Below are 26,770 nucleotides of genomic sequence, written 5' to 3' on the forward strand. Positions count from 1 at the left end.
AGCCTTGGGAAGTTTCACTCGTGACAATAAAAACCTGAGGCAGCCTCACAACACGTCCTAGCGAACGCTGATGTGGCGACGGCGCGTCTTTGGCTAGTGAAGAAGCTGCAGCTGTTGATTCTCTTTGTGGTTTTTGACATTTGTGGGGCGTTTCTGCCGAGTCGTTCACCTCCTAACAAACAGAAGGGTTTTCACGGCTGCAAGAAACAACTATGTTTGTTGTCCATTGTGTTTGTGGTCCCGCCCACTAGCAGTAGCATTAGCTAGTTTTCCATTGACACCAGTCTGTCCTCTGCTGGTGCAGCGGCGTGTCTCTGCCAACCTGAATTCACTGAAAGAACCGAGCAGGTGTCTTCTTGCATGATCCAAATCTTTGTTGGAACTCACCCTTTTCAACCGTCATGTGACTTCAGCTTCACCCCTTCGGTCTGTATTAATGAGCTCTCGTATCTGTCTGTCTCAGATAAACGCAGCCAGACTGGACCCAAGTGTGTCTCCTCCTCCTCATCCTCCTCAGAAGCGGAGCCTCACTCTTCCTCTTCATCTTCCTCCATCCTTCCTGTCAGCCAAGTGATCGACAAGGTCAAAGGTTACTGTTCCACACGCTCTGACAACTTCTACAAGAACATCATCATGTCTGACAGCTTCAACCACAGCACGCGCTTCTAATGCCGCTCCCAGACAGTCCAGAGTGATACTCCTGAGCAACGCTCTTGGACATTCTGGGCGCCACCTCGTCTGCTAGAACACTCCATGACACAAAGATTTGTGGGAACTTTTATATGTCTCAGCAGAAGCATTCCAGCCAGGAGGGACACGCTAGAAACGCCACCAGGACACATTCCGAAGCTGCGTCCCAAATTCTCCTTCACTCAGCCGCCCGCCGTGTAAATGACGGCGAGGGAGGAGCTCCCTGACAAAATTATGACGCTCGTTCTCTGTTCCTTTAATTCAGCCTTTGGTCAGCACGAATCATTGCAAACAACTCAGCTCAGGTTCTAACTTCAAACCGTCTTCTGGGATGTGCTGTTTCAAATTAACTTTTTATTTATTAATAATAAAATATTAATTATAAAAAGCAAACAAATATTAAACAGCTCTCGAACAAACCTGGAAACAGCAAACAAGTTAGACTTTCAGACTGAAGCTGATTCAAGAGGAGGAGTTAATTCATTCATGGGTTTCCTGATAAAGAATCAGCACCAACCAGCAAGCGAGCAGTGAGATTTCGGGTACAGCCTCGACCTCTGACCCACCAGACTCTGGAGGCCAGTAGCGACCTGCGGTGGATCTGATCATTTGGGTTCTGTTCCAAAAGTGCCTCCTGCAAAATCCCACTGACATGTTAAAGAAAACCAGCAGGAAGTTGAGTCGTTCACCTCGATATGCACCAATGTCCTGTGTTTCACACTCATACCAGCAGAGGGCGATGTAATTTCCCAGGTCAGAAGCTAATGCTAACCCTAACATCAGTGAAACTTTAATCCCCCATCGTTGCTTGGTGTCAGCTGAGCTGCCAGCTGAGACAGCAGCTGGAAACAAAGAGCATCATCAGTCCCACCCATCCAAAGAGGCTGCAGTCGTCTGGCTTCAGACGGCCATGCAAGGAACCTGGAACCTGCTTCAGACAATCGAGAGAGACTGGTTGCAAGACAAAACGGGGAGTGACGAAAGTTTCATTAGTCACTGACATTACCAGCAGGTGAATATCTGAGTGGCTACAGGACTGAAACTGGAAGTTCCTGCTGTGTCCAAACCATTTGAACCCGCCGCAGAATCACACTCGGCCTCCTGGGTAACGTGTGCGAGCTCCGGGCTGGTCGGAGAGCGGCCATGCGATTCTACTGTACTATAACATGTAACAGGAGGGGCCGGTTCTACCCGACAGGACGTGGCGGAGGCGGACAGAACAAGTAGGAGCTGGCGACACATTGGGGTGGAAATGTGTTAAAACTGTGATGTGTGTGTGAGTGTGTGTGTGTGTGTGTGTGTGTGTGTGGAGCCATTTCCTCTGTAGATACTGCTGATCCATCTGTTCTAGTGTGTTAGCAGTTTTGTGTTGCTTTGGTTCCTGGATGGGTCACATGACTGTACATACAACCTGAACCCACTCGACTCCCCAGCTGAGTATCAGCTGCTGTTTTCACAACCATGAGACGGAACCCCTGGCGGCCAGGATCACAATCAGACTTCCTCAGAACCCTGTCAATCAAGGTGCAGGCCAAAGTTTATCATGTGTATGATCATGTAAAATAAAGCTGGTAACTATAACAGAAACACGCTGACGCTCATTTAATGGATGATGTCATATGTTGTTAGAGAACACTTGTGCAGCAGAAGGTTTTTGATTTGCTCCCTCAACGTTCCTCTGATAGAAAGCAGAGCGCTGAACCTTCAAAAACCTTAAACCCTCTGAAGATGTTGCTTGGGGACGCGATTGCAGAGTGAACGCTCACCAACGCCCCCTCATGATGTTGCTGCTCTTCAGTAAGATTTACAGAACTTCAATTGACGAGATTTAAGGTCCACAGAACATTGAAAACATTAGAACTCTTGGCTAGCGTTAGCTCATGCTGCTAGCTGGGTAGTTTGAAATGAAATCTGAGATCTGAACTCAAAGAAGTGTCAGACAAGTTTCGTTCATGGCGGCGTCTTAGCTGCTGTTCCAGCAGGGATCGCGTTCGCGTTCATAAAGTGAGCAACAATATTTTCTGCTTGAACTTGTAATTACTGTTTTAATAAAAGTTTGAGGAATATTTGTCTCTCTTGTGCTTGGAGGGGAAGCTTGTTGGCGGGACAGAGGCAGACCTGCTGGCGGCACTAACAAACTCACAATGGGCTTTAGAGAAACTCATCAGTAGCGCGTCCGTCTGGGAACAAGCGTCCCAGTTCACAGGGAGGAACCGTGTTCTGGAGTTGGGTGTTGGGTTTTTTCTGCCCAACCACTCAAACCTTCAGGGCTGAAAGGTGCAAACCCACGACACCTCAGGTTGCATGGAGCGACTGCAATGACCTGGAAGGCTTCTATGAAGTTTGCGCTTGTCAGCGGCCACCGGTTCTCTCAGGTCACCTGGATGTGAGAGAACCTCAGCACAGGATGAAACCGTTCCTGGCCAAGTGGAGAGAAGAACTTTGTTCCGGACTTGGCTGGAAGGTAGCGGACATTAGAAGCTGTGAACACACTTTTTTAAGCCTTTATCAAAAACAGTCATGTTTTTTCAATATTTCCAAACCTTAAATCAACGTACCACTAAGTAGTAGTAGTAGTAGTAGTAGTCGTAGTCGTAGTCGTAGTCGTTTCATGTTACGGATACTTTTGACAGTTGGATCAAGGGGTGAAGCCATGGAAGTAGACACTTCCTGAGACTGAGCTCGCCTGTCGTCACCATCCTGCTGGTGGATTTCTCATCCTCCGTACACCAGAGCCAGAAGAGATGGCATTCCTCCTCCAGAATAACAAGATGCCTCTCTGGAATCCTGCCTGCTTAAACTGGCATGAGCGTCAGCAGATGAGCAAATGTTTCGTCATCGATGAGGAAGTGCTGAGAGTGTTTTTATGTGGTCATTTCCTCCGCTCAAGTTTCTGTCTTGGATCCTGAAAATGGAGCCTGTCCAGTCAAGCCAGTCTTTTTCCCTCATGAATTCTTCTTCATCTTCTTAATTCGTCCTCTGAAGTAGTTCCAGTTCTCAGGAGCGAGCGATTCAAGCTACACCATCATGACTTTAGCACAAAGCTTGACTTCAGTAACTTTCCCAGTTACCCTGATGTAGCTGCTATTGCTAGCTGCTGTCTCCAATGATAAAGATCTTAGCTACAATTGGTTCGACCTTTTTTGTCATGTCAGGTACAGTAACTGGCTCAGCTAAATAGCTTAGCCATCTGCTAATCTGATGATCAGCCTTAAAGGGGACCTTTTGTGCTTTCCAGACTTATAAATATGTCTCAAAGGTTGGACACTTGTTCTGGAAGGGGCGTATCAGCAGGTGGGCGCGTGTCAAACCGATCCCTGGGTGCAGTTCGCTCAGATTTGGGGAGTTTTTCAAAAGTTTCCTTTTGTGACAACGTAACTTTAGGGGAAGCTCCATATATGGCAACTCACCTGGCTTTGGCCTCAATGCCCGGTGCCGGCACGACCAGAACAGAGGAGCACACGGACTGAGATATGCGATAATTATGGAGGTTTTTATTGATCGAATCTTTCAACAGTGGCCCAGGGGGTCCCCCGCCCTGTTAAAGCCCTTGAGACCAGCATCGTAGGCCTCTTTAACTTGGTACCTCTTATTTTCTTCCAGTGGTACAAATGTGTGTTTGTGTCCATCGTCCAAGCCTCAATGAGCTTCCTGAATATCTCATTAAAGACGGATGAGGCTGGCGACTATCAGCTGGCTACTCAGCCGTCAGGTCAAGGTGTCTTTATTGACTCCTCAGGGAAATGGGTTGCAGCCAGTCTCATAAAACCTTCAAACCACACAAAACACTGGAGACAGTTGACAGACTTCAGATCAGCCCAGCAGCAGACGACCACGCACCAGAGAAGAGCGTCTCAGTGACAGAACATAAACTGCAGTTCAACAAGCAAATGTTCCAAACCGGCAGCAACAAATCCCTTCAACTGAAATGTCAGGCACGTCTAGATAGCTACCCGCCGCCACGCAGGTCATGTGATCAGTGCTGTTTGTCAGCAGGATTCCATGACCTCTATGAGGCTGATTTTCTCCAGACATTTTAGATTTTGAAGCAGATCTGTTTGATGCGGTGAAGTGGCTTTTTTCTGGGTCTGAGGTGTGTGTCCTCTGGTGGACGACTTCATGGCTCTGAAGAGGAGCCTCAGCTTCAGCTGACGAGGCTCACGGTAACGACCTTTGCTGTTTGAACGATGACATTAAAACATTGGGAACAGAGCAAAACATGCACTCTTAACATCGTTTTTATGGGATTTACCTGTTTCCATAGCAATACTTTGTTTGATCTTTAAGAAAAACATCTCTATTCTTCTCTCCTGATGCTAAACCTCGACAACCATCTGAATTCTGGAGGACAAACAGACGTCGGAGCACCGATCTTCACCCGCTGAGGCAGCACTCCGGCATTCTAGTTGGTCGTCTGCCCAGAGGTTGGGATGCATTGGCTGCTCCAGAGTGTGGGAGGCGCCCAGTCTGAGGAAGAGCAGGCTGTTGTTCTTCTATTCCAAAAACTCGTAAACTTTTGAAAGTTGAAGCAGGAAAGTTGATGAAACTGCCTCAAAGCAAAAACGCTCCACCTGAGCGTCGACCTGTCACCCAGCAGCACACTGAGGCCGTTTGTTCACTCTTGCTTTTCAAGTACTGTTACATCTGAAAGTCTTGTTATTTCTGCAGATGTTCAAATGCTGAGTCAATCTTAAGTCCTGCGTCTCCATGGCAACGACACAACCCTGACTGCAGCGAGACCACCAGCCTGTCTTTAGAGCCGGAGACTGATGCAAGAAATCGCCAGGAAAAACAATTCATTGGCTCCAAATAGAAACAGGAAGTGGGAAGGTGGAGTCTAGATTAAACGAGGCTCTAAAGCACTGGAGGGATGAGGTGTGTGTCGTCTACCGGGAGCACCTCGCCACCCTCCTCTCCTCATTGGCCAATCACAACACGGATTTGTGGTTGAGTCTATTGAACACTGTGTGACGTGTCTATCAATGAATCTCAGGAAACACAGGAATCTTCTTCAATGAGGTTTCTTCTGAAGTCACTCAAAGCCCCAAAGCTCTTTAACGTCCTCCTATGTCTGTAACTTTGAAATAGTCAGATGTTTCAAACATGAAACACTGAAGCTGAGGTTCATCTCCTGGCCCGTCTGATACCCACGACCACAGTAAACTGCCAGTATTAAGTGAATGTTGTCAGTATTCCAGAGGAATTTCCATCCCGATGGATTTCAGTTGTACAAGTTCGTACTCGTTTTCTGGGAACCTGGTGGTCACGCCGACTCTCTCGCTTCTAGAATCCCCACCATCCAAGTGTCATCCGATGAGATTACGACTCCTTCACCTGTGGCATCGTCAGACAGAGAACGATTTCAAATGATAACGATGGCCAATTTAACTAAAAAAGGACAATTCAGAGCATTTTTAATGAAATGACTTGATTTGTATCCAGGGTTCCTCTGCGTGAACATGGATCCAGGACACTCAGGCTCAAGCTATGTTGACCATCCAGGTAATATCAGCAGCTAGTTAGTGCTAGCAGCTAGCAAATCTTAGCAGTGACTTTATGTTAGCAGCTAACTAGAGAAATGTTGTGTATTGAGGGTCTAATTTTGTCCTTTGTTATATTTTCATTTCCCTTCCTTTGTGGTATTTCCATGTCCTTGTGAGTCCTGAGATAAATCTAAAACAATGTCTGCTGCTGGTCTCCAATTCTTTATTAGCTTTTGTACCAAAGAGTACAATAACTTCAAAACAAGTTCGTGACAAGCTGGTGTTGGCGTCCAGCTCGTGTTAGTGGCTAGCTGTTGGGTTGTCTTTCGATGTTTGGCCAATAGCAACAGCCAGCGCAGCAGTGGGATCTGGGTCACAGTCACATCTCATCGTATCACACAATGGGAGGTCATTTCTGAGCCAGTGAGGGGAGGGGCTCTTCTGGACGGAAACTCTGGAATTTTTGGCCCCTTAAGTCCCAATGAGGAATCTGATATGAGACCATTTTAGGGAGTTCACCAGGTCTGGAACAGCAATGCTGCTGCTCTGTACGTCGGGTTGGAGAGATTTTAGAGGCACCTCCGACAGTCATGGGTGAGGCTCCAAACAACAATGGAGGGCAATTCAAATCACTCAGATTCCTACTGACACATCCGTAGAGGCCGAACTACAACACTGGAGCCGGTTCCAGCAATCAGTGGGACATGAAAGGCCAGTTCAAGGTCTCCATGTCTGCAAGTCCTTTGGGGTCTGCACTGATCGACATGACTTGTTGTCATGGAAGTACTGACTTTTCTTTCTTGTTCAGCTAAAGACCTACGACTTCTCGATCACTGTAGTTCTTGACAGAGAAGGCAGACGACTTTGAGGGGTGGCACTTTACCGAACAGAATGATGACAGGGACACGAAGGTGTGAGGTAACATCATTGAACAAAAACACGGCCGTGACAAACCAAACGCTGCACACAAATGGTGTCATACTAAGCTCGTTCACAATCATCTGACCACGGGCGGGACTGGACAGAGTCTGAGAAAATGCGCTTCTTCCAAACTGGGGTACTTTCATGGATCTCTGGTTGTCCTCTTTTAAGAAGCCAGTGGTTTATCGAAGAAATCTCCACTATAGGCAGGAGTGCCTATGAAGAATTCAAAGCATACTTACTGTTTCTGCCCCTCCAGCAATGGAAGCTTCTACCTCCCACATCTCATTGCCTGGTCGACCCCTCAGAACACGTCAGGCTGTGACCTGATGGCGCTCTGATGTCGTGGCCTTCCTCCTCGCGGGAGATGTTTGGGGTTGTGGTTTTGGGGGGATGCTTGGTGTTGAGAGGGCAGCAGTAGAGTAGGTGGCTTCAGACCAGAAGCGTCTGCTGCCGGCCTCAGACTGTCAGATGTGGCAGATTCTCCAGAGGAAGCCCATCGCCTCAACTGACATACAGCAACAACAAAGCTCCAGAGCAGGCAGCAACACTTCCTGGTTCAAACCAACCACCCTTAAACACAGAGGGGTAATTAAACGAGCCCAGATGCAGCAGTCAACCTGGCCAGACCACTGCACATGTGCTCAAAACTGTTTGTGTGAATTCCTGAATCTGTGTGTCCAATTAAGGAAAGCCCCTCGTACCGCCACTGTAGAAAGATTTCTCTGTAGGAAGGACGTCTGTCTGAGCCTGACGTTACAGGAACACGACAGCTGAGACAAATTCAGAACAAAATCTAGATCTAATGACATTAGTATGTCATCTCATATGTTGGAGCACCAGAATTACAGCACAACCAGGCCTGCAGGCAGGTGTAGACTGGGTCCAAGTCCCAGCTGTGCTCTGCTGGGTCATCTAATGGCAGCATTTTAATAGTAGTGTCCTGGCGTCTATGTTTCCGGCCCTTCAACCGTCCTTATTTGCAGTTGATGTCGGTGCTATGAAGGTCAAAGCTGGTCCTGACTCGAATCGGGATCTTCTGTACGATAGCGCCACTGTCGGCCCATAGGGTTAATGTTGACTAATCTAAGCTAGCGGGCCTCGCTGCTCGTCAGCTGTCTGCAACCAGGAACTCATCACTGATGGTCCACCACTAAGAAGACCGGTGAGTGGGTTTGCTGCTGGCTCCAATGTGTCTGTGGTGGTTAACATTAGATGATGTCAGAGGTGCGAGCTCCTGCTGGCGGGGACAGCTAATGTTCGCATACCCAGCCAGGCACCGGACGAGGGAGCCTGAAGTAACTGGCTGGAGGTGAAAGCATGTTGCCGCTGAGACACAAACCTGTTCAGAAGGACTCAACTCAAAGAGCGACTCACCTGAGTCCCCGTAGGTCCGGCCAGACTGCAGCCGTGTCGTCACCCAGAGCAGAACCAAGGTCTACTGTATATGACAGCTTTCTATTGTGATGTTTATCTGTTCAAAAGGTCACAACCCTCTTGATTTGTATTCATACTTCAGACAGAATTCCAGGTCAGTCACATGACCTGAGATGAGCTGATGGAGCAGGCATGCTGTGATGGTTTGTTTAATGAACTCTCGCTCAGGAATGTTGATCCGGCTGGTCCACGCTAAATATGAGCTGGATTCACAGGAGCTCAGGACCTCCGTCTCCATGGTTACACCTGTCCAACACGACGAAGCCCCCAGTTACATCCACCTCTAATCACTTTTTATTACAAGCAAAGAAAACCAGATTGGACGTACTTAATGAGGGATTTCACCGTCAAAGCAAGCTAATAAATTCCCACAGCTCTTCATCTTTTTCATTGCACTTCCTCATATTCCCTCTTTTTCTTCCTCATGAACCAAAACTGACCTGCTGGATGTTCTGAGCAACAACAGCAGCTCAACACTGATCCACGATGAAACTTCTCATCCACAAATATGTGACAGCCTTTCCTGCCGCTCGGAGGAACCCCCGGCTGACCACTCAGCCTCAGGGGCCGAGGGCCAGCCTTTCAGTCGATATCCCATCCAAGACTTCCTGATCTGCCGGCTGCTCATTGTTTACTGTCTGTATAGTAACCTGAGACGTTTGCGTGGAGACAAAGACAAATATGAGTGGCTTGTGTCAAATGGAGCCAGTTCACACTCAGGTAACGGTTGAAACCAAGGCAACCGCTTCCTTTCACGGGCAGACAGCAGACATGTTTCCCACCTCGCATTTGGCCAACACGCTCTGTCACTTTTGCGCTCCACGCGGACAGTCGGACTCTCGTGACAGTGTTTTATGTCCATGTTCCCCAGGGAAGGAATGAACTGATGCTTCGTTTGGCAGAACGAAGTGACACTTTCACTGTGGGCTCAGGGGTAGAGCGGCCGTCTAGCAACCGAAGGGTCGCTGGTTCGATCCCCGACCCCGGTGACCATGTCGAAGTGTCCTTGAGCAAGATACTGAACCCATAATTGCTCCTGATGAGCAGGTTGGCGCCTTGCATGGCAGCTCCACCATCAGTGTGTGAGTGTGTGAATGAGATGACACTGTAGAGAGCTTTGAGTGCCCCTGAGGTAGAAAAGTGCCATTTACCATAGTTTACGATGATGTCCTCACACGCCAAATCCTGAAGGAAGAGCGGTGAAAGCATCTTTCCCTCTGACGTAACTGTCATTACTACATGATGCGTCCCGAGAAGCCATTTTCTACTTGTCTTTTTTAACAGAACCTATCAGGAGCTACATTATTGTTGGGCAGCAGAAGAGTAGTTTGAACCCAGTCGTCCTGATTGGTTCTCTAACGTTCTATTTTCTTCTTGGTTCAAGAAGGAGCTGCCAGACGGATCAACACTATCATGGTCGTATTGACTCTAAATGAAGAGTGCTCAGGTCCATATTCACCACAACAGGTGTGAACAACAATCATAGTTGCCAGGACACTGGGGGGGTCATGAGCTGATTTCCACTGACATGAGTAGACATGTCCTGCTAGCGATCATCTGAATGATTAAAGGAAGTAATTCCCATGATGTGTTTGCGGAGGTCCAGCAGGTTGAACAGTCTGGCAAGTGGGCTGCTCCAGAGAAGGAGGGGAGGAGGTGAGAGAGCCAGGAGGATCCTGGAGGATCAAATTTGAACTTGTGAACTAGCATGGCCGAATAGACCGAGATCCAGATAAAAGTTCAAAGGGAGTTCATTTGGGGGGTTGGCTGGAGGGCCAGGAGACACTGAGCAGTCCGGAGACAAGAATTAAGAGACACCTGAACACAAGAGATATGCTTCAGAACTTGGCCCACAGCGTCACCACTCTGGCAAACGCAACAGTCTAGCGATGTCAGAGTGCTGACACTGTGTCGATACTCTGGTGAGGGGGATTAGCTGCTGCAGCTGCACCGGTGGACCAGGAGGAGAACGATCCAGGAGCCACGCCCACATGACATACACGCCAATACAGCACAGAGAACGTGGACTCCAATATACGGCAAACAGAGGAAGACTGAGGAAGAAGACAGTGAGAACAAGGGTCAGAGGTCAAGGACAATCATTTATTCTCTCACGCTCATTGACTCGTGATATAACCCTCATAGAAATCCCTCAGATGATCCTGTCCTCAGAGCCTCACAGCCCCGCCCACGACCCAGTGTGTGTGTGTGTGTGTGTGTGTGTGTGTGTGTGTGTGTGTGTGTTCAGTAGAGTGAGCGGGAGGAGCAGACTACTGCTGCCTCCACCAGGTGGTGCCAGAGAACACACACTTCCTGTATGTGACGTATCAGTAGATCAGGTGAGGACAACAGTCATGTGATATTTTTTCGCTCAGGTTTACTTCCTGTATCCACCAGGTGCCTCTATGACTTAATTTCAGCGAATGGACGTCTTCAGCCTCTCATCAAAGATCTGATGATGTGACTCCAGGTACTACAGCTTCCTGTTCTATGGTCAGATATCAAACATGGCCACATCCTCACCACAGAAGCCTCCAAGTTTTCTCAGTGACACATCACCAGGTTCTGAGGGAGGTTCTGACTACATCTGAGACGGTCTGGTCCGTCCACTAGAAGAGGGACAGCAGAGCGACAAAAGATCACATCTCAGCCACAAGAACCTACGAGTAAATGTAGGAACATGGGTCACCTGGAGTTAGTGTCTCTCCTGCCGTCATCTCTCCTGCCGTCATCTCTCCTGTGGTTGTCTCTCCTGCCGTCATCTCTCCTGTGGTTGTCTCTCCTGCCGTCATCTCTACTGTGGTTGTCTCTCCTGCCTTCATCTCTCCTGCCGTCATCTCTACTGTGGTTGTCTCTCCTGCTGTCATCTCTCCTGTGGTTGTCTCTCCTGCCGTCATCTCTCCTGCCGTCATCTCTACTGTGGTTGTCTCTCCTGCCGTCATCTCTCCTGCCGTCATCTCTACTGTGGTTGTCTCTCCTGCCGTCATCTCTCCTGCCGTCATCTCTCCTGTGGTTGTCTCTCCTGCCATCATCTCTCCTGTGGTTGTCTCTCCTGCCGTCACTTCTCCTGCCAGTGTCTCTCCTGCCATCATCTCTCCTGCCAGTGACTCTCCTACTGTTATCTCTCCTGCCAGTGACTCTCCTGCCGTCATCTCTTCTGTGGTTGTCTCTCCTGCGTCACCTCTCCTGCCAGTGTCTCTCCAGCCGTCATCTCTCCTGCCAGTGACTCCCCTGCTGTCATCTCTCCTGCCAGTGACTCCCCTGCTGTCATCTCTCCTGCCAGTGACTTTCCTGCTGTCATCTCTCCTGCCAGTGACTCCCCTGCTGTAATCTCTCCTGCCAGTGACTCTCCTGCTGTCATCTCTCCTGTGGTTGTCTCTCCTGCCGTCATCTCTCCTGCCAGTGACTCTCCTGCTGTCATCTCTCCTGTGGTTGTCTCTCCTGCCATCATCTCTCCTGCCAGTGACTCTCCTGCTGTCATCTCTCCTGTGGTTGTCTCTCCTGCCATCATCTCTCCTGTGGTTGTCTCTCCTGAGGTCATCCCTCCTGCCAGTGTCTCTCCTGCCATCATCTCTACTGTGGTTGTCTCTCCTGCCGTCATCTCTCCTGCCGTCATCTCTACTGTGGTTGTCTCTCCTGCCGTCATCTCTCCTGCCGTCATCTCTACTGTGGTTGTCTCTCCTGCCGTCATCTCTACTGTGGTTGTCTCTCCTGCCGTCATCTCTCCTGCCGTCATCTCTACTGTGGTTGTCTCTCCTGCTGTCATCTCTCCTGTGGTTGTCTCTCCTGCTGTCATCTCTCCTGTGGTTGTCTCTCCTGCTGTCATCTCTCCTGTCATCATCTCTCCTGCTCGTGTCTCTCCTGTCGGTGCTTCATGTCTAAAGGTAATACATCAAATGTACCTACAGCAATGTCTTTCCTCCAAAATTCAAGCCCTGGTCTCTATTATTTGGTCCTGAAGGGTCCTGGTACGTCTGACAGGTTTGGGAGGCCGTAAAATTCCTCCCAGCAGAAGGCAGTGACTCCTCCTTCATCAGCATCATCATCCTCCATTTTTGTGGATCCATCTGGCCACTGTCACTGGAGCAGTTCCTGTGTATCATGAGTTTGAGGACAACCCTCCTCCAGCAGACCTCAGGAGGCACAAGTGGTTCATGTAGTCCACCTCAACGCTGGAGCCCCTCAGTGCCTGGCCCTCTGCTGATTTCCTGTGTGGCTCCATCTGTGGCCCCCTGCTGATGGTGTTCAATCTGATCTCCATCCTGATGGAGATTGGCGGCAGAACTGGCGCCAGGATAACCACCTCATGATGAACTTCAGGAGGTGAGTTTGCATCACACAAAAGTACTGAACTGGTTTTCTTGAACCTTGGAGGGGCGTAGTCACGGCCCACTCAGGACTGTGCCTGGTTCAGTTCTAGGCTTCAAGTGAGTTTTCTTGTTCTCATGTGTTACTTGTTTTTTATCGGTATGTTTCCAGTTTGTGTTGCACCTGTGTGTTTGTTCACCTTGACGACATACGAGGCCAGAGGCAGGAGCAGCTCCTACAGGTCTTTCAGTCAGAACACCAGTATGGTTCTGTTCTGGGACCTGGAACACAAAAGGCAGGGAAAGCAGCAGCAGTACAGACCCCAGAGAGTCCAGAACTGGACCAACATGATAACTGGCTGAAGTGGGCTAGCTTGGAGCATCCTGTCCCTTTAATGATACCCCGGGAACGACTTGAGAGAAATTCTCTGCAACAAACGTCCATTGGGACTCGGAGATGAACTGAAAGCATTTTGAGGGTGAAAGGTCACAGTGACAGGCACATGTCCAGCCCCTGTCTGTCACATTCTTGTTTGTGTGTTAAAGTGAAACATACAGATGAGGTGGCTGCTGGCTGGCATCGAGACGGGGAGAACGGGGATGTGGTTAGACGAGGGAACATCAGGAATCCACAAACTCCCTCATCAACCTCATTTCATCGGTCAGCTGTTATCAAGTCTCTCTTCATGAGTCCCTCCATCTTCATCTCCATCTCTCCGCCGACCCCTCTGTCATCACTGCTTCTCATTCTCTCCCTCTTTATGGCCGTGTGCCCTCCCGCTCCACCACCCATTATGTCACCTCCTCCTGTAATTATGGCGTATCTCAGGGCGACGGGAGCGACAGGCTGTTGTTTTCCAGTTTCCTTCTGCTCTCTAATTAATGCGCCTGCAAGCCTGAGGAGCCCGACAGACGACTGGCGGACACTCGCGCGCACACGTGCACGTTCTTGAGATCGTTCACATCATGAAGCGAGAATGTCACAAAGTTATTCACCTTTTACAAGATTCTGATTGTCACATTCACACATGAGAACTCTCAAAGAGAAGCTGTGAATAAAACAGTTCTTAGGACTTTTTATTCTTGTGTCAGTTTAGATGAGCTACAGAGCAAACAGGAGCACCAGCCGCCCACAGCCAGCACACGTTTCACGTATTTACTGATGTCGTTTTTTTTAATCCAAAATAGCTTCGAACATACAAACTCATTATTGATCGAACTTTCTATGCTTTTAACCCTTTGGCCTGAATATTAACTGACAAAAACAATACTGACATTAATGCAGCAAATTTTTAAGTTGATGTTTTTAAAAATGTAGATGTTTCTGAGAGTGAAGTAGGAATCATTTCAAAAGTATTTTATCCAAACGAAAGTTAATCTAAAAAAACGATGTCATGCATGTCACCTCTGAATCAGGCAGAACAACAAGATGGGTGAGAAATTGATTTGACAACAGCCAAGATCTGGTTTCCTAGGGGTGTGTCCACTGGATCTACTGACGACGAGGGTGGGGCTTCTACCCCTGTTGATGTCTTATCTTCAACAACGGGCCTGCAGTCTCAGTTGCCATAGTGACTTCTTCTGATGAAATTGGCTGAGTTAAACCTGAAGCTAACTAGCTAACCAGCTAATCCCATGAGCGGGCATATTAGTGTCACAGACCCGCCCACTGTGAGATGAAGGTCAGGAATGTGGCACAGTTTATGGTGCAGCCAATCAGATCGCAACTGCATAGCTCATCTCGACCTGGTTGAGTTGAAGGACTGTTATTAGTAATAATGATGTCACAACTCTCAAGGTCATCTGAAATCATATAAACTAAATGATAACAGTCAGTCGTCTGACATCGATCATCAATCAAACAGAGCAAAAGAGTTCAACCTTAATCAGCTGCTGTGATTGGAGGCTGGTTTAAACGGACGCGTCACGCCCCCATTGTGGCTGACTAGGGTCGAGGACTCGGCCTGGTGAAAGGATCCTGGACGATTGCTAAGCTTAGCTAAGCGAAGCTAACTGATCTCCTCATCTTCAACAGAAAAACATCTCCTTATAATGCTGACAGGGAGTTTGGTCTGCTGGACTACATCTGAAGACTCCGGTCATCAGAGTAGAAAGTGGAGGAAAGCCACACGTATTAACGAGCAGCCAGTGCCGCGGTGGAGAAACCTCACTTCCTCTCCTGCTATTTCCATGTCACCACAGTCATCCGACAAACATTCACAAGATCTGATGAGGGAAACCCAAGAGAGCTCGCCGTGGCCCCTGCAGCCCAGATGTTGAGGTCGTCCTCCTTAATCTTCCGCTGATGGATCTGATTTACTGGGGCGGCCCGACCGGCAGGATGATTTCCCCAAAACGGGGAAAGAAAGAACCCGGGAATTACACCCAAGTTGTGACTTGACTAAGTAGGCACCAAGCTGAGAACACTTTTGGGGCTGAAATGAATCTGGTGAAGGAAAACATTCAATACCCGGCAATATCTTCCAGCTAGCAAGGTAACAGCCGTCCATGAGGGCCCCTCGCCATGACGTGCAGACGGCAGATCATGCTAACGTCCAGTGCCCTGCTAGCTCCTGTAACTGTTGGCAGCCTGAGTTTGTGAAGGACTTCCTCACGTCTCAGGAGCTCCCTCAGCATTCGCCAGGTGAACTAAAACAGACCACTCTCAAGGACCAGGATGTACTTCCATATTGAATATCCTTGTTCTTCCAGATGGAGGATCTTGTCAGAGAGAGGTTTTGCTTGAATCCCATTTTCCAGGCCTGCAGCGCTTGTTTATGAAAACTGGCTAATTTAACAGGTAATTTATCAATATTATAATCACACTTTAACAAAAATTCCAACCCACCAACTGAGTAAAAGATGTGTTTTGGGAAGGTATTCCATATGTTGTCTTTTTCTTTGATCAATTTAGTTTACCATTTAACTCTGAAGGTCTTATTTAATGTTTCAAAACTTAGTACCTCAAGACCGTCATCCCTTCTTAAACTACATAAAATATCTTTCCTTAGAGAATGAGATCTGTTCCTCCAAATTAAATTAAATAAAGTTTTATCTCATTTTTTGGATACTGCAGCCGGCATTTCAAGAGATGAGGAAACTAACCCAGCTGGAGACATCCCCTCTGCTCTGGAAGGTAAAACGCTTCCATTCAGTGAGAGATCTCTCATCACACAAGAGTTTTCTTCACCAGGATCCCATCCACCTCAGGTTGATCACATTCCCGTAGTAATAACACAGATTAGTTCATATTCATTTGTAACCCTGATACTGCAGAGAACTCCTGGATAACTGAACTACTTTAGTCACCTCAGGCTGCTTAGATATAAAAACTGTGTTATCATTGGCCAGTTGGGATCATTTCAGTTCTCTATCCAGGGCTGTTACACCTGGGAATCAGCCTTTTTTGATATGCACAGCCAGAACTGGAGTTACAAGGAGGAACAAGAAAGGACTCAGGGGGCATCCTTGTCTTCTTCCCTCCAGAGGTCAGATCTCGGAGTGCTGCTGTGGGCCAGTGTAACAGAACTGTGGCATCCACCACACTGAGTTTGAACCGTCTTCAGAAACTGACCTCCAAAACCAGGATGTCCTGAACTCTCATAGGATGAAATAGTTTAGACATCATCATGTCGTGGAGGAGTGTGTTTGTAGTCCACCAGGAAGTGGTCATGTCAGGGAGGAGTGTGTTATTAGTCCAACAGGAAGTGGTCATGTCATGGAGGAGTGTGTTTGTAGTCCAACAGGAAGTGGTCATGTCAGGGAGGAGGTGTGTTTGTAGTCCACCAGGAAGTGGTCATGTCAGGGAGGAGTGTGTTTGTAGTCCAACAGGAAGTGGTCATGTCATGGAGGAGTGTGTTTGTAGTCCAACAGGAAGTGGTCATGTCAGGGAGGAGGTGTGTTTGTAGTCCACCAGGAAGTGGTCATGTCAGGGAGGAGTGTGTTTGTAGTCCAACAGGAAGTGGTCATGTCATGGAGGAGTGTGTTTGTAGTCCACCAGGAAGTGGTCATGTCATGTCGTGGAGGAGTGTGTTTGTAGTCAAGCAGGAAGTGGTCATGTCAGGGAGGAGTGTGTTTGTAGTCCAACAGGAAGTGGTCATGTCATGGAGGAGTGTGTTTGTAGTCCAACAGGAAGTGGTCATGTCATGGAGGAGTGTGTTTGTAGTCAAGCAGGAAGTGGTCAGGTCATGGAGGAGTGTGTTTGTAGTCCAGCAGGAAGTGGTCATGTCGTGGAGGAGTGTGTTTGTAGTCCAACAGGAAGTGGTCAGGTCGTGGAGGAGTGTGTTTGTAGTCCAGCAGGAAGTGGTCATGTCAGGGAGGAGTGTGTTTGTAGTCCAGCAGGAAGTGGTCAAGTCATGGAGGAGTGTGTTTGTAGTCCAGCAGGAAGTGGTCATGTCAGGGATGAGGTGTGTTTGTAGTCCAACAGGAAGTGGTCATGTCGTGGAGGAGTGTGTTTGTCGTCCAGCAGGAAGTGGTCATGTCAGGGATGAGGTGTGTTTGTAGTCCAACAGGAAGTGGTCATGTCGTGGAGGAGTGTGTTTGTAGTCCAGCAGGAAGTGGTCATGTCAGGGATGAGGTGTGTTTGTAGTCCAACAGGAAGTGGTCATGTCGTGGAGGAGTGTGTTTGTAGTCCAACAGGAAGTGGTCATGTCAGGGAGGAGTGTGTTTTTAGTCCAACAGGCAGTGGTCATGTCAGGGAGGAAGTGTGTTTGTAGTCTAACAGGAAGTGGTCATGTAAGGGAAGAGTGTGTTTTTAGTCCAACAGGCAGTGGTCATGTCATGGAGGAGTGTGTTTGTAGTCAAGCAGGAAGTGGTCAAGTCATGGAGGAGTGTGTTTGTAGTCCTCCAGGAAGTGGTCATGTCGTGGAGGAGTGAGTTTGTAGTCCAACAGGAAGTGGTCAGGTCGTGGAGGAGTGTGTTTGTAGTCCAGCAGGAAGTGGTCATGTCGTGGAGGAGTGTGTTTGTCGTCCAGCAGGAAGTGGTCATGTCAGGGATGAGGTGTGTTTGTAGTCCAACAGGAAGTGGTCATGTCGTGGAGGAGTGTGTTTGTAGTCCTACAGGAAGTGGTCATGTCAGGGATGAGGTGTGTTTGTAGTCCAACAGGAAGTGGTCATGTCGTGGAGGAGTGTGTTTTTAGTCCAACAGGCAGTGGTCATCTCCATGGTTCCTCCAACCACAGGACGTGGCGACAAGGAACTGGATGTTCTATAAAAAGGACTCCCCAGTTTATGGGTGTCATTGTTCTTTGTAAAGATTTGCCAAATGTAAGATGAGGCAGGACTGAAGGAGCCGTCAGAGAAACAATTCCTCCCCTCATGGAATGAATAATAAATGATTCATGAAAGGCAGCATCTCCATGTGAAGCTTTGATGTACCACATGTCCAACATAGTAAATGTGTTTGCCAAATATGGAAGTCACCAGAGAGGCATTTTGTTGTTAAAGTGATGACATGATTGACTGAGGACACCAGCTGGGATGAACAGTGTGTGAGATGGTTGGTGTGCTTCTCCCTCTGCTGAGGTCTCGTTGTTGACAGTGATTCATTTACATGTGGAGGGACAAGGAGACACTGACAGCAGGTCAGCCTCGGGTAGAGGCTGTGATTGATGGAGGTGTCGCCGCACAGGGCCGGCCTCCTCCTCCTCCTCCTCCTCCTCCTCCTCCTCTTCCTCCTCCTCCGTCTGGCTCTAGCAGCCTGGGAGCTCTTCAGGATACCAGTCAACCTGCTTCACCTTCTTGCTGGCTGCTCTTACCTGCCTGGATCCTTTGACACTGCTGCTTATCTTCTTCCTCTCAACTCATGTCAGTAAGAAACTTGAAGATTGTTGAAAATATCTACAGTTTTTTTTCAGAGGGGAAGAAGAGAGGAGCTGCTGTGAGGAATTAAGTCTGAGGTGCTTTTGGGAACATTTGTAGCCTGGACACTGAGGACAGGATGGACCTGATGTATGTCTGGCTGCTGGCCTCCACCCTCATGCTGCTCCACCAGCATCAAGGTAAACACCGTCTCCATGCAGGTCAGAGGAACAGGACGTTCACTTGTACATTAGTGAAGATTCTGGGAGAAAAGAAACACTGAGACTCCAATAAACTAATATCCAAAAGACTTGAGAACACAATGTTAGAATCTGGATGAGGTGCAGCTTTTCCACCTTCTCTGATGTTGAATGATTTTCCAAACACTTTTCAGACTAAACGATCATTTTCTTTCAGTAGAAATTTTGACTTTTTCCATCAGCCATCAGGGATATGGAGACAAATACTTTAACCTCCAAGACACTGTGTATTTCTGTCTTTTTTACTTTTAAAGGTTGATGAAAAACTTTATTTCTATTTTTGTTTTTATTATTTTTTGCATGTTATTTTTGGGCGGCCCGGTGGAGCAGTGGTCCTCCCTGTGGCCCCCCATCAAGAAGGTTGTGGGTGGAGCCCCGGCTGCAGCACGGGGTCTTTCTGGGTGAGTCTCCATGTTCTCCCTGTTCCTGCTGGGTTCTCTCTGGTACTCCAGCTTCCTCCACAGTCCAAAGACATCAAGAGGGACCAGGTTAATCCAGACTCTAAATTGACCGTAGGCGTGGCTGGGAGAGCCAATGGTTGTCTGTCTCTATGTGTTGGCCCTGCCATGGACTGGTGACCTGTCCAGGGGGAAGGCTGCTAGGATAGGCTCCACCCCCACCACCCTGAACAGGAGAAGAGGGAGAACATGGAGGGATGGAGGGATGGATGATGGATGATGGAGGGATGGATGGATGGATGGATGGATGGAGGGATGGATGGATGGATGATGGAGGGATGGATGGATTGATGGATAGATGGATGGATGGATGATGGAGGGATGGATGGATTGATGGATAGATGGATGGAGGGATGGATGGATGGATGATGGATGGATCTTATTTTTCTGCATTTTGCCACAGTTTCCTCCAATGAGGATTTCCTTGAATGAGTTTATGTATAAGTTGTGTGTCCTCGTATCTGGAGGTTAAAGGTCGCTCTGGGCTGACATTGAAGTTTTAGTTTTGCTTCACAACCTTCGTTGATTTCTGTCCATCAAGGGGTTTTAATACTTGACCTGTTAATGCAGATGAAGCTGCACCAAATAAACCAGAGATCTCTCAGAGTGTTCTTTCCTCAACCCAGGTGAACTTTGACCCCTGACACTTGGTCAGTATGGGCGGAGACTCACACCCTCGCCCTTGTCCCAGTGCAGGTGTTTGTGTGTGTGTTTTCTGTAAAGAGAGAGGGAGGTGAAACCTGATCATATTCAGACTGTTGCTGCACTTTGGTGATTATATCACCTCCTGTGTCCACTAAGTAGCACTCGTGAAGACAGTGTTGTTATGATGGTTATTCCATCAAGCTGACTTCCTGTTGCCACCAGGTGGCACTATGAGTCATCCAAGCCAAAATTTCATTGGTTCTTCCTTGTTTCAGACTTGAGTTTGATGAAATCAGCTGTATACTTTAAGACCCATTTAACTTTAACTTCCACTGGGACCCTACAGTGTGACCTTCGCCACTGATAACAGAGGACAATAATTTAAATATTTTAAAATAAATGAAAAAAGGGCAGGGTCTTAAAACAGTGGAGCTCAGGTCTGCCTGATGGTGTGAGGCCCGCCTCCTGCTGGGGGTCAAGCAGCCTCCTGCCAATATAACACTGGTTTACTTTCTTCTGAGCGAGGGTGCCACTGGCCTGCCAAACTGTTTTTACCTCCATGTTGTCGTACCCCATCAACACCCACCAAAGCCTCCATCCATCCAGCAGCTGTGTTTGAGGGAGACGTATCCTCCCGTCCTCTTGGGGGCCCAAATGCGTGTTCAGGAATCCACAGCTGGATGTGCTGTGTGTCAGATGGTGTCGGTACATCTGGAAACATGCGACACGCTCGTGTGTGCAGCTGAGCAACAGAATGACAAATCACACATCTCTGAGAGTTCACGCTGGAATTGAATTATTTAGACAAATTTGTAGTGGGTAATGAAGACAAGTGAGACGAGTCAGCCACGAGAGGGACGGGCAGGATGCAGGGAGGTCTTCATGTGCACCTGGACCCGCCGCTCCACGTCAGTCCGATGGGAGCCGACCAGCCTAAGCAGCTGCTCATAAAATACCAGAACAAGATGTGCGGTGTCTCTGTTCCGACTTAGCCTTGTCTGCCATTGTGCACGTGATTGTAAATCAGGTGAGATGCCATTTGTCACTCCAGCTTCTGAATGTGCCGCCATTTTTATATGTGAAATGTTGATTTACACCAGAAGCTGAGAGCATGGGATGTTGATGGAAGCAGGTCATGAGGACTGCTTTTTGGTGGGAGTGAGAATGAGAAAGTTTTAGTTTTCAAAATCACTTCTGAAGTGCAGGATGCATTTCTTGGACTCTGCAAAACAATAAATCTAACACAATAAAGACCAGAAAATGACTGCGGCCATTTTGGCATCAGAATTGGAGAGTTTCATGAGTGTTTGCTAACAAGTCCCAGGATTCAGTTCTCTTCCTCTTTTTCCTTTCTTTCTAGCTCCATATATTTATGCTAATCCTCCTAATGACAACTTTTTCTTGGTGTAGTGTTAGCTAGAAGGTGATGTTTCGAAAAGGAATCATAGCTGTCATGGCAACACCTGCACTGGAAGACATTGTTTAAAGATACTACGTAAATACAATTGTATTTCAAACAAAGCTGGTTGATGTGAAGCTAACGTAAATATGTTTGATAACTTCAGTGGTAGCTTTAGCATGCTACAAAGCGAGTAGCAGGCTAATGTGTAGCTGATGCAGATGAGCTAATGCAAACACGTATACGCTAACCTCAGTGTTAGCGTGCTACAAAGCTTATGGCAGGCTAATATGCAGCTGAGCTAACGGTGAGTGTGCGTGTTTTGGTCAGTCCAGCAACCATTTCTGACATTGCAGGTGGTTTGTTTAGGAGCTCTGATGTTAGCATCACGTGGAAATGGCCAGAGGTTTGACAAATAGCACAGATGTGTTGCCCCTGCTCGCCCTGGTTGGACTGCTGATTCCATCTCTCCTGCTTCATCTCGCTCCATCTCCCCTGTCCCCACACTTATCTTTTCATCTCCTCAGCCTGATTTGTGTCTTTTGCGTCACGTCTACACATCTGAGGTCTATTAGGGTTCTCTTCAGACAACAGCGCTTGTTTACATCACAGCGTCTCTCCTCTCCTCGCAGCCCAGAGGCTGAATAAAAGCTAATAGGCCGTATAACTGCAGGACAGCTGAGCAAGCGTAGCGACATGGAAATACAAATAGCTGTTGGCTGGAGGGTGGGGGGCCACCACCGGTCCCCAGACCAGCCTCTATGATTCCTGGCAAAGTGGTGGTGTGGCATCATGGTGGGGTTGTTTCCGCATCTTTGCCAATTGTAGTATCGCTAACATTCCCTCCTTGAAGACGACGTGGACGACTCTTGAGTCACCTGGCGCTTCACGCCTTTGATTCCTCACCGTTCCAACTGTTACTGGGTCACTGTTGCCATGGAAATGTATCTTTTTGACTGAAGTTGCCTTCACTGTATGATGATGAAGACATTTTAATTTATTTAGCATATTATTTTAAAGAGAGGTTGCCGTGGGGAAATTTATTTTGTCTAATATCTGATAAGCGATGGGAGTCAGTCTCTCCAGGTGAACGTGGGCGAGGCTTTCATGGTCAGACTGGTTGTTTTACACTAGTTGCTTCTTGTGGGGAAGTTATTTCCAGCCCATCTGTCACATTTGGGAGCTGTTGTGATTTCTGTGGTCCAGATACTTTGGGGGCAGAAGAGGGAAGAACAATTTGAACAAAAATATAAGACTTCCTGCGGTTTCACAGCCTGGACGCCTCAAAATATGTTTTAACCCACAACCATGCAGAGTGGGAACTTTGCTCCACCACGAGAGCCTGTTGTCAACAACCTCCATCAGGTTTCATAAATCTGGATATGATGATAGGAAATGTCCATGTTGGATGTTAGGAACTGAGCCTGGAGGAAACGTCAGGAAACTCCTCCTGCAGGTGCTCTGGGAGAGATGTTCAGTGTTTTGGAGGTTGTGGAGAGGCGCTCGGGGACGTGGAGGTCAAGAGCCTCCTCCACATCTGGTTTATATATGCTGGAGTGTTTCCTCCTGGTGGAGAGGTGAACGCTGGAGTGGAGTCACCTGTTAAAGTGTTTGGTTGGAAGGAGAACCTGCACACACGGCCCTCCATGGCACATGGTTCCCTACCCTGGTCTAGAGGGTGGAGCTCCCTGATGTCTTGTGTGGGGAGACCAGGTTCAGGTCTTATCACCTCATGACTTTTGTCCTCAACATGTTGTCTAATATTTTAGCTTTGGAAGTGTGTTTCTAGCTGCAGGTGACAGACATGTAGCGTGGCACACAGTGTCCTGAAGAAAAGGGGGAAATAAAAGCTAACAGTCATGTGACAGCACTGAAATCTCCTGGAAGCTGTAGAAGTGGCGCTCAGTCCCTCCACCTGGTGACGGCAACTTCTCTCCCCGCAGTGCGAGATTGTCCAGCGTGCACAGAGAATCAAGAGTCATGTCATCAAAATGAATTCAAAGTGAGAGTTTATGTTGACGTCCCACCCCACCGCTGCCGCCACAAACCTCCGGCATCTGTCCAGATGCCGGAGGTTTGTGTAGAGGCCTCGGCGCCTCGGAATCTGTGTGGGAAGCTGCTACCTGCAGACTCCCGCCAGTCCAAACAGGCACTCGGGTTTAGCTGCTGATCCTCGGCTATATTGTCAGATATTATTGAACCCTGTGGAGCTGCGCTGACTCTCATAACATGGCGAGAAATTAAACTTTGGCTTGGCAGACAGCAAGCATTGTAGAACAGAGGTGGGAGGCTCAGACACTGGGCAGCATCACGGGTTCAAGTACCTCATGAAGAAGAACTCTGGAGGTCTGGAGGTGTTCTTGTCATCTTTAGAACAGAGGAATCCCAGCAGCCTTAAAGATGCTGGCAATCAAATCGTGAGTTTCGCTCCAGCTGGTCACACTCCTCAAATTCCTCTCAACATATTTCTTCTTGGCTCCTCGTGAACATGGAATAACCTCAGAATTGTTGAAGCTCACTGTGGTTTCCAAACCAAGGGAACACGATGATTACATGTTCTTTCCTCCTCTGGCACCCTTCAACCAACCAGGAACATCACACATGAACTTCCAGGACTCAGGAAGGTTCCGGTCCGGAGCCTTGTAACACAGCAACAGCACACCAGCTACATGGTCATCACCGCCATGACAGCTCACTGTTTCTGTCACGTAGCTAAAGTAATGTTAGCACCCAAGCTACTAATGCTAGCCTTCAAGCTAGCGACTCGAGTTATGAAGATCTGCTGACCTTCTTCTCCAGCACCTTCCTGCTGGTTCATGTGGGTGATGACTAGGTTCTTGGTTCTGGATCCTGAGACCAGACGTAGAGCAGATCCCTCAGATCTTTTTCATACAGCGGGAAGTGGAGACAGCAGCTGGTCAGAGGGTGTCGGTCCCTTGTACTTTGCTGCAGGAGATTTTTGGCGTTTTCTCTTCTGGATGCTCACAAACATACAGACCAACATTAAAAGTGGCTTTAGAAATATTCCCCAAGGATGAAACCGATGCATCCCACATGCTGCTTCAGACACGAGCCGTCTGGCTTACGGCTGTTCTTGGGAGATTTCGGGAGTGAACCAGTTCTTCTGCTGTCCATCTGGCCCCCGCCGCCACGGCCGTTCATCCACATCAGTGTCAACAATCGAGGATGTTACTGTACCAACCGTTAACCCCTCGGGGGTCACATTTATGTTTGCATTTCTCATAAAAGAAGGAATCTCTCGACATGTCTTTTCCACCTGCTCACTCCATCAGCCTCAGACAGAGAAGGCGGGGCAGCGCCATGAGATGGGGGTCGACAGGGGTGCAGCGAGTTTTGTTGTTCAGATCAGCTTCATTTTGTTTTAGCTTCAAGTTTCAATGAAGGCAAGAAGATGACGACGTCAATAACATTCCATGACACATCAAAGGCATTCCACCGGCTTGTGTGTGTGTGTGCGTGCATCTGTGTGTGTGTGTGTGTGTGTGTGTGTGTGTGTGTGTGCGCGTGTGTCTGTGTGTGCGCCTGTGTGTGTGTGTGTGTGTGTGTGTGTGAGTGCTACAAACTGGCCCATTAACAAATCAAACTGACTTTGCTCTGAAACCTCTGTTGCTAATGAATTCACCATCAAACGCACAGAAACCTCCATAACAACTATCAGAACAACTACAATCACAATGAACACAATCACAACAACAGTAGTGGTGATGGTGAAAACAAAGACATGAACGACTGACAGGAACTTCAGCATCCAATGAAATTTCAATTTCTTATTCAAAACAACGACGAGACTCCAAATGTTTTCTTTTTAATTATTTTTTATTTCAATGTGAAGACTGGAGACTTCCTATCTGTTGGTGCTTGACAAGACGATAATAATAATGATGACAGTAATAATCCATCCATCATCCATCCATCCATCCATCATCCATCCATCCATCCATCATCCATCCATCCATCATCCATCCATCCATCCATCCATACATCATCCATCCATCCATCCATCATCCATCCATCCATCATCCATCCATCCATCCATCATCCATCCATCCATCATCCATCCATCCATCCGTCATCCATCCATCCATCCATCATCCATCCATCATCCATCCATCCATCCATCATCCATCCATCCATCCATCATCCATCCATCCATCATCCATCCATCCATCCATCATCCATCCATCCATCATCCATCCATCCATCCATCCATACATCATCCATCCATCCATCCATCCATCCATCCATCCATCCATCATCCATCCATCCATCCATCATCCATCCATCCATCATCCATCCATCCATCATCCATCCATCCATCCATCCAACATCCATCCATCATCCATCCATCATCCATCCATCCATCCATCATCCATCCATCCATCATCCATCCATCCATCATCCATCCATTCAACATCCATCCATCATCCATCCATCATCCATCATCCATCCATCATCCATCCATCCATCATCCATCCATCATCCATCCATCCATCATCCATCCATCATCCATCCATCATCCATCCATCCATCCATCATCCATCATCATCCATCATCCATCTATCATCCATCCATCATCATCCATCCATCCATCATCCATCCATCATCCATCCATCCATCATCCATCCATCATCCATCATCCATCCATCCATCCATCATCCATCATCATCCATCATCCATCCATCAACCATCCATCCATCATCCATCATCCATCCATCATCCATCCATCATCCATCCATCATCCATCCATCCATCCATCATCCATCATCCATCCATCATCCATCCATCATCCATCCATCATCCATCCATCAGCCATCCATCATCCATCCATCATCCATCCATCCATCATCCATCCATCCATCATCCATCCATCATCCATCCATCATCCATCATCATCCATCATCCATCCATCAACCATCCATCCATCCATCATCCATCATCATCCATCATCCATCCATCAACCATCCATCCATCATCCATCCATCATCCATCATCCATCCATCATCCATCATCATCCATCATCCATAATCATCCATCATCCTCCATCATCCATCCATCCCTCCATCCATCCATCATCCATCCATCCCTCCATGTTCTCCCTCTCCTCCTGTTGAGGGTGGTGGGGGTGGAGCCTATCCCAGCAGCCTTCCCCCTGGACAGGTCACCAGTCCATGGCAGGGCCAACACATAGAGACAGACAACCATTGGCTCTCCCAGCCACGCCTACGGTCAATTTAGAGTCTGGATTAACCTGGTCCCTCTTGATGTCTTTGGACTGTGGAGGAAGCTGGAGTACCAGAGAGAACCCAGCAGGAACAGGGAGAACATGGAGACTCACCCAGAAAGACCCCGTG

The 26,770-nt window shown here is 48.0% G+C and overlaps 2 protein-coding genes across 2 annotated transcripts in view; both read left to right on the forward strand.

The window, feature by feature from the left end:
• The window catches only part of adgrg6 (adhesion G protein-coupled receptor G6), a 102,723-nt gene extending 99,958 nt beyond the window's left edge, over nucleotides 1-2,765 (forward strand). The window contains exon 33 of the mRNA XM_086190064.1: nucleotides 464-2,765. Within this exon, the coding sequence (XP_086046190.1) occupies nucleotides 464-669 (206 nt within the window). The 3' untranslated portion in view covers nucleotides 670-2,765. The remainder of the gene's footprint in view (nucleotides 1-463) is intronic.
• Nucleotides 2,766-15,577: 12,812 nt separating this feature from the next.
• Nucleotides 15,578-26,770, forward strand: part of LOC147243450 (endothelin-2) — a 17,405-nt gene continuing 6,212 nt past the window's right edge. Inside the window, exons 1-3 of the mRNA XM_086189746.1 lie at nucleotides 15,578-15,638; nucleotides 15,915-15,974; nucleotides 18,693-18,836. Of these exons, the coding sequence (XP_086045872.1) occupies nucleotides 18,776-18,836 (61 nt within the window). The 5' untranslated portion in view covers nucleotides 15,578-15,638; nucleotides 15,915-15,974; nucleotides 18,693-18,775. The remainder of the gene's footprint in view (nucleotides 15,639-15,914; nucleotides 15,975-18,692; nucleotides 18,837-26,770) is intronic.

Source organism: Aulostomus chinensis, chromosome 20 (genome assembly GCF_037954235.1).
Source record: "Aulostomus chinensis isolate RoL2024-O1b breed Wild chromosome 20, RoL_Achi_v1.0, whole genome shotgun sequence".
NCBI lineage: Eukaryota > Metazoa > Chordata > Actinopteri > Syngnathiformes > Aulostomidae > Aulostomus > Aulostomus chinensis.